The sequence below is a fragment of the Octodon degus genome, unplaced genomic scaffold (assembly GCF_000260255.1).
Source record: "Octodon degus isolate 3935 unplaced genomic scaffold, OctDeg1.0 scaffold00095, whole genome shotgun sequence".
NCBI lineage: Eukaryota > Metazoa > Chordata > Mammalia > Rodentia > Octodontidae > Octodon > Octodon degus.
The window spans coordinates 5,405,203-5,414,158 of record NW_004524671.1 but is presented as its reverse complement, the minus strand read 5'-3'; the positions used below and the strand labels follow the sequence as shown (position 1 = coordinate 5,414,158).

Genomic DNA, 8,956 nt, shown 5'->3' with positions numbered 1-8,956 from the left:
ATATATATACACACACACACACACACACATACGGACATCTAGAGATATTATAGGCTTTGTGAGCCACATGGTCTCTGTTCTATCTGTTTCTGTAGTTGGGTGCAAAAGCACCTAAACACAATGCATAAAAGAATGCCCACAGCTGTGTTACCATAAAACTTTATTTATAAAAATAGGCAGGGGCCACCTACTCTATAGTGACAGCAACACAGGTTTTAGCTAGATCCATCATCATTCTCAGTAAAGACCGTGAAGAGACTATAAGAGACCAAATCAGTGGAATGAGCAAAGTTCTGCCAACATGTGAGCAGGCAGTTAACAAAATGAAGCCAGTTTCCCATACCCAGCACACCTTTGGACAACCTGTGGGAATGGAAAACAAAAGCCAACTCCAATTCCTTTCCCTTATGTTGTTTTCTACTGCAGAACAGAGAATAGCTGAGCACGTCTAAGCCCTTTTCATCCCTGTGATACCTTTTTTCATCTCTGTGAGAAGCAAGCATACTGAAAAGGAAATAAATAATAAAGACCTTTAAAATCATCAGAGTTCAATGTCAAAGACAAATACAGGGATTTTAACTTTATTCTACTGTTGCAAAATGTAGTAGAAGATGTGGCTCATTAAATGACAAAATTAGAATAAAAGTAAATAAATCATCCTAGTGAAAAATGTTATTCCATGTTATTCAAGATCAATGCCCTCTCTTATATTAAAGAGAGCAGCTCTTATAATTTAACTATGTAATTTCTCTGTTCATTACATTTGCAGATAAATCTGAGGGTGTCAGACTTTCACTTGGCTGCATAGGATAACAACTTCTCCAGTAAAGGCAGTGTATTGCAATAGAATCAAGGAACTTGAATTTAGAAGAGAATTACGTATCACATACTATGCTTAGGGAAAGTGAGTTTTAATTAGTTCCAAGCTCCAGGAGGTGGTGAGCAGCAGAAGAAACTACATCCATAGCTGAATCTTGATCCAATGTCACTATACAATAATCTTTCCTGATTTCAAAAACCTGGAGCATGCTTGCAAGTTGATTTACCATCGGGTAGAGACAATTCACAATGGCTAGGAGAGCTAAACCACTTACACCAGCCTTCAAGTATCTGGCTCATCAGGCAGTAACTCTGTAATATGGGCCTGTTCAAAGAGTTGGCCAGCATCAGGTGGATGTGTTACCTTATTCTGAAACTCTTCTTGTGTTTTAAATTCAACATGGTATAGTCAGATTCAAAAATGTAAACCTGAGGCTATAGATAAATGCTAATGTTCACCTGTGCCAAAAGGCCAATTTCTTCTATATTTTGAACTTACAGTCTCTGGACCACATGGAACTTTCAAAGTGTCCGACTTCTCTGAAGGGAAACTTAGTAAAGTAAGATTAGAGATTATGTGATCTCTTAAATCCATCTTCAGCCAAAACCTACAGGGTGAAGACTTGTGTTATAATGTATGATAGTGTGACTGTGATTTTTTTGTTCTCTGGGTGAAATTAGGGAACATTTAGTACTATAGTCAAAGAACTCATTTGACCTGATGTCTCAGCATACTAAAATGGGTGGTGAGCCCAGAAAAAAAGAAAAACACATAACCATCTGCTTATTGTGTTCTTTATCTAAAGATATAAAGAGCCCTCAGGCTTTTTATCAATAATAAAAAATAATAAAGAAACCTACAAATGCTCCAGGATCTTAGAATGTTCTTTCCTCTTCATTATATAGATTTGGAAGCATGTACTAAATTAAAGCTAATTACAAATTTATCTGAAACTGTTTATCCATTTTCTGCAATTTTTTTTTTATCTCTTTGTTTCTGCTACTATTGCTTGTCCTTTGAGCCATTTGATTGCATATTTTGCTAGCAAGTTGCCTAATCAAAGCAAAAGTAGGGAAATTCAAATCATTTTACTGTGCTCTTAATACTGGCTCCAATAAAAAAGGCAATAAGGGGGACCTAAAAACTGGAAGTTAAGATTTAGAAATAACATTTTTTTTTTTTTTTTTTTTTTTTTTTTTTTGTATTTTAGGACAGGGTATACAGGGTGTACAGGGTCTCACTGTGTAGATCTGACTTGTAGCACTCCTCCTGTTTACAGCATCCCAAGTGCTGGGATAACAGGTGTGTGCCACCACGCCCAGGCTCAATTGCCATCTCAGCACACCCCGGGGGTGGGGCCAGCATGGCAGGCCCGGAAATTGAATTCCCAGCCCCTGCGTCTGCCTAAGCAAGCACTTTAATCCACTGAGCTATTTGGCCGGCCCTAGAAATAACACTTCTAAATTATGTGTGGAACATCTATGTTAATTTGAGTAATGGACACTTAGCTAAACATGTTTAAGTTTTGATGATGAAAATCAAAACTTTCTGGGTTTTCCAGTAAATATGATGTAGTTGTTCCTCTCAACCTTAAAAATATGAAACTACCTATAAACAACATCAATTAATAACTTTTCATAATACTTTCATGGGGATTTTTTATAAACAGTTGTCCATAGATATTTATCTATTAGTCTATTATCTATCCTTTTATCTATGTAACAACTACTAATTAACTATCTATGCATCTATTTTCTATCCATCCCTGTGTGACGTTTTACTTCACAGTGATAAAAGCTTAGTCTCTGGAATAAGTAAGTTTGAATTAGATACCTACTCTTATCACTTGTTACTTGTGTGGCCACAAACAAGTTACTCAATCTTCCCAAGCCATAAATTCTTCCTATCAGAAGTGGGTGATGAGAAATTGTACCACTGTGGGGTCTTTTATGATTAGATAAAATGGTATTTCCAGACATCATTTAGTTAAGGTGACCCAGATGAACTGGCTTGCTCTGTAAATTCCCAGTTTAGGCTTGCCACTTGACTCCAATAGCAATTACTTTTTTCTCTAAGTATACTGGTTTGGATAATAAATTACCAACATTACCATCTTATTTATTTAGTCCACACAACAAATTACTGACCTTAAACGAAACACTTAAACATACATCTTTCCATTATGAAACATATAGTACCCTCTATATCACAGAACAGTGACCATACAAATCAAGTGAAGCAGGTCGAAAATCATTCTTACACAAACACCTAGTCAATCAGGCCAGGATTACCAACTAGAATTAAAAGCATCAGGTAAAGAGTTCATTGGGAACTTAAGACTGCTGAGTGACAAAATAATGTCTTAAGAGAGAAAAATACAGCTTTACAATCAACAGAGAGGCCACTACCCTCATAGTATGGTAAATCTACCAGTGATGTGTAAGCCAGCATATGACATATTAATGCTTCCCAGTCGCTATGTTTACCCTGAACATAATCAAGCATTTAATGAAATATCCAGTTTATAGTAAATCTGTGGGACAGAGGAGTAGCTAAATTGTACTATTAAGTCACCAGACAAATCTAGGCCAATCTTTTCAGCCACTAAAATGCAAAACAATTCTCTAGTCAAAGAGCCTTAAGAGCTATAACAACCAGATTTAATGTATAGTCCTAAAAATCAACCACTGTTAAAAGACATTTTGAAAGACTTCGGGAAATCTGAGTATTAACTGGTACAGAATAAGAAGAACTGATTATTAATTTTAGGTACAATATTTTATAAAGAAATATATACTGAAATGTCTAAAAGCATAAGGACAAGTTCTAACATTACTTCAACAATAAAAATATGGTTCAAGAATTAGTTGTATATACATACAGTAGGTATATGTACCTACATATACGAAATTCAGGAAATCAACTTCTCCCTATCCCACTAGGGAACAGCTGAACTATTTAAAAAATAATTACTTGAGAATTTTAGATCAGTCTTAGCCATATGGCCCACCTCATGGTCTGGCTCTCTCATAAGGAACAATCAACAAGCAGGCCTATTTCTAGGGTGGACTCAGTCTGTACTGGCAGAATTCTAAGACGGTGGCTTTCTAAAGGTCCAGGCTAACCTTTTGCCATAAAGCAACATCTAATTCATTCATGTCTTTAAATCCATAAATCAATCCTAGAGGAATGTCACTGGAGGTGATGGAGGTTTATCTCAAGAACACAGCAGACAGTGCAAATTGGAGGATCCATCCTTGGGACAGATAAACTAGATTCCTCAGGAAGGAACCTAACCTTGGTAAGCACATAAGTATTAGATTTTGGAGCTCTAATTCCTCTCTAGAAAACCCCTCCACAAAGATAATAACTATAGCTAATACTCAAGAATGGAAGAGATTGGGAGGGAAGAAACAGGATTTAAAATAACTAAAGACAGATGGTAGGAGGAAAATAATGAGGCAAAATAATTGAAAAATATAATTTTATAATGAAGTATTATTCAGTAAAGGTATCACAGTGTCAAAGTGAGAAGTGACGAAAGAGTTGAAGAAAAGTAAAGAGAATTAAAAGTGAGGTAGAGGAGTAAACAACTGAGAGCACACTGAGCAGGAGCAGAGGAGGATAGGCAAAACACAGCAGCAACATCAAAGAGGGAAGAAATTTGAAATGGCAAATAAAGCAGAAGGAAAGAGGTGGAAGGTAGTTAAAACAAACACAGACAGCTGGTCATAGGTAGAGACAGCAGAAAAGAACTGAATGCATCTTTTCCATCTCTGTACTCAACAGAAACTTACATTGTAAGAGTGCAGGAGGTAGAGATAAAGAAGGGAAGGAGAAAGAGAGGGAGAATGGGTGGAAAAGATGAAGGCAGAGGTGGAGACAGCAGAAGAGATTGGGAACAAGAAGTGCAATGAAAAATATGGAAGGAGAAAGAAGAGATAGAGTATAGCACATATTTCAGAAACACAAATACACAGACCCACAAGCACATTTTATGTCTCATGTCAGAACTGTGTGATTCAAACTTATCACAGGAAAACAAGAAGAGCAATATTTCTATGGCTCACCTAAAATAAAACTGATCTGATACAAATGCTTGGAAAGGCCACATCATAACTACTAGAAAAGCAACACACAGTTCTTGGGTCATCAATACAAACAGTGATACCAATCAGCCCACTGGGATTCACTTTTCCCAAGGCTCAGCTATCATCTACTGGGTCACTTGATCATATGAACTGTCTTTCAGCTGCTAAGTATTTTCCACTCATTCTCTGTCTGCCCAGAACCAAAACAAGAGGCAAGTGCTAGTTAACATAACTGAGACAGAAATCTAGCTAAATTCTAGCCCTATCCACCACAGATAGACAGAGATAGACAGAGATAGATAGATAGATAGATAGATAGATAGATAGATAAGATAGATGACTAATAGAGATAGATATAGATAGACAGACAGACAGACAGATAAAAACCCACCATTTTTTAGGTGCCTGATTATCTGGATTGCTGACTACACTGATTACATTAATGACTGTTAAAATTTACTTTCTTTCTGTTAAGCATGACTTAATCTAAAGAATCAACAGCTCTCTTTAGGACACAGATCTTCTCAGGATGTATGAATCTGACAGCTTACAAAATAATTCTAGTATGACTGCAAAATTAGACTCACAATTTTCATACAAAAGAAAATCCATCCATCAACCTAATTGTGGTTCTGAAAAAGCAGTCAAGGTTCTGGGTCTAAAAACTGGCAACTAGGAAGTTTTATATTTCAGGAAGCCATAATCAAATGTATTTTTGTTTGCAATTTCTAATGCGTGTAGGTGTTTTCTAGCACATGAATAAGATCTTATCAAAATTTGTATAAAAATTATTATTACAAGATTTCAGATAACAATGGTGTATGTATTTGGGAATCACTGGTTGGCAATTTGGGGGAGGAGAAAGGGTGGGAAAAGACTCTTAAAATTCTCCTGCTTGTTTTTCAAACAGAAAAAAAAAAAAAATACAAAAAACAGTAAAAGAAATATTTTCCCTGACTCATGATTTCAATTTCTTATAATTTAGGTTAGGTTTATGAGCTTATCAGGAGTATAATACCTATACATATTAACACTGAAGTTTGATTGGTTTATACATAGCACAGACTGTATAAGTCATAATTGTGCAGCCCTTTTTAGGGGGTTGGGGGGTCTTTTTGAGACAGGTTTTCATTACATAGTTCAGGATGGCCTTGAACTCACTTTGTAGCCCGGCTGGCCTTGCACTTACAGTGATCTTTCTGCCTCAGCCTCCTGAGTACTGAGATTACAGACATGGGACACCACGCCAGGCCTGTACAGCACATTTAACATCAAAGTAAAGAGAAAGATGGAAAAGACCTCCTGGCTGGATACTCACTATTTGGTAGAGTCAGATAATTGATATTCTCGTCGTCTATCATAGCATTCCTGGATTCCAGGATCATTCCACAAAGTCTTTGTTGCATCTACATAGGGATTTTCAAAAGCAGACACCTTCTCCACATCAACTTCCCGAACTAATTGTGCATGAGCCTGTTTAGAAAACATGAAAAAACAGAAGCAGTTTTATAACTCTCCATTACTTTTCAAATAGCCTTTGGTTTGCACATTATGATGTGGATAATTCAAGTAACCTCTTTCTTCATAGACTGTTTTTCAAATGGTCATGTTGTTGCTTCTCTTAGAGAAAACCCTGCCCCAAGTCCTCCCCTGTAGAGGAAACCTCAAGGTTGTTTAAAGTTGATCTGAGGTAAATAGAGGAAAGAAAATGGTGCAGCTCGCCCACCACCATAAGAATACTGTGCTGTATACCACTGTTCAGGTGATTATCATAATCCAAGACCATTGTTAATTACATAGCCCTTTTATGCTTATAGTTTATTATAATCAAACATACTCAATAGCCCACCTTAGGAGAAACTCAGAAACTCTGTTTTTATAGTTTCCTTTTAGGATAGGGTATAAAGCCATCAGAAGAGTAGTTAATATTAATGACTTAATCTGACAATTACAATATCTACTCCATTCCTACACACCCCAATTCCCAAAATATTTCTCTAATATCTATTATCTATATAAGCAGACTGAAGAATGTAAAAGGACCTATATATTAAAATATCATATTTAGCAAAAAAATTGAGAAAATTTAAGATTAAAATAAAACTTTCATTTTTATTTTTAAAAGTATTTATTTTCTGTCAGATGTGGTGGCATAGGGCTGTAATCAGAGCATTTCAGCAACTATGGCAAGAAGATCATGAATTTGAGTCTGGCCTGAATTACATCACTGAGTTGAAGACATTCCCTGGATACATGGCAAGACGTGTCTCAAAACATAAAAACAAAACAAAAATATTCAAATTAGCCAGACTATATCACTATTTAATAACCTCAATCAAATTAGTGTGCAATGAATGCAGTATATATTAATACTCATTTCATAGAATTTTAACCAGACAGAATTTCAATAAGTATAATCCACATTAGGCCCCATCTGGATTCCAATCTTTACCTCTCTTCACTTACTGCAAGTTGGAAGGGCTCCTTTTCAATAGACTGATTTTGACTTCAGACTTTTAAAAAGCTCCTCACTTTTGAGACTGAAGAAATCTCCCTTTGTATTAGTTCTGCTCAACTATGATAATGAGACCTACTGACAACCTGTAGCTCCATTTTGTATCCTGATCTTGGAAAATGTATTCCTGTAGCTGCTTTCTATAATTAGTTGAAGTCTAGCCAATCTGTCTTGATAAGTTACCCGCAGCCTTATCAGCATGGAGTCCTGCTTCTGAACCCCACCCCAGGAATCACAGGGAATCACAGTTCCCTTTAAAACCTGCCTTTCAGAATCAGAGTGTCAGAGACTTGATGCTATGCTCTGCTTGGCTGAGTGGCAACATCTGTCACTCCATGATGCATCTCCTGCATCCATCTACCCTGCCTATGGGCTGGCCCCTCTCCAGGAGATGGGGTTTCCTCCACTCTGCCCTGCAGGTATGTCTAATAATCAAGGTTCAATCCTTCCTTTTTGCCCTTACTCATTAAATTTGAATGAGTTCTAACTCTGTGTTCTAAGATTGGATAATTTGATCTCCCTTGGCAGAATTCTCAATTAGATTCTTTATACGTATGCGGAGTAGTTGCCTGCTGGATTTCATCTAAAAGTCATGGTCTGGAAGCTGAGCGCACTTCTTATGACCCTGGATAAGTGGTTTCATCTTTAAAAGTGTTATTTCTGGTGGGGAAGAGCACACATAGCACCCCCCAAGTTTATGTGCCTTGACACAAATGATTAGTGTTCGCCAGTTGTTCTCAAGTAAGTAGCACCACTGACACTTAGGAATTGGCTAGAAATAAATACACATCCACTGACACCACCTCAGATCTATTGAATCACAGTTTTTAGGAATGAGGCCCAACAATCCCCATTTGAGGATGATTTCAATGAATGCAACAATTTGGAAATTACTGTAAATGATAAAGTACTACACAGACACAAACTGTTGTCCGACACAGTAAATGGTCCTCTGACATAAGGAAGGAAGCAAGAGTAGAAATTCAACAAGCTATCCAACTGCTAGCCCTGGTTATGCCTATACTACTAGTTATAAACTTTAGGAGAAATGTTTAACTTCATTTTAATGTAATTTTACCTAACACAGCTGAACTAAATCACCTATGATCTCAGGTAATCATAAGCTATATGAATGAGTAGATACATATTTCCATCTCTGTCATCCTACACATAAATATTTAGGATTTATGATACTTGTCCCTCTATGTGCACACAGTTTCATGCAGTGAAATAAGGCTTTACTTGTTCAAACTGTAGCTGACAAGACAGCTACAATGTCAGAAGGGAGTCAAATTTACACATGAGCAAGTACAAAACAGTAAGGATTTTTTTTTTTTTTTTAGTTTGACAAAATTTATTGGTTATTTTAGTAAAGACATTCATCTCAGTCATTTCTCTCTCATCTTGACCTTACATTAGTATTTCATTTGGGTCAAGAAAAGAGTATGTAGGAAAGGGATGTTATGTTAACAAACAGTAAAATGGACAAAAATGAGTTAAGTTTGCCTACATAAAAGTAAGTTGAAGTTA

General features: G+C 36.5%; 1 protein-coding gene across 1 annotated transcript in view; it reads right to left on the bottom strand.

Annotated features, from left to right (window-relative positions):
* The window catches only part of LOC111818563 (guanine nucleotide-binding protein G(q) subunit alpha), a 329,132-nt gene that overhangs the window by 83,334 nt on the left and 236,842 nt on the right, over positions 1-8,956 (bottom strand). Inside the window, exon 3 of the mRNA XM_023722989.1 lies at positions 6,230-6,384. Within this exon, the coding sequence (XP_023578757.1) occupies positions 6,230-6,384 (155 nt within the window). The remainder of the gene's footprint in view (positions 1-6,229; positions 6,385-8,956) is intronic.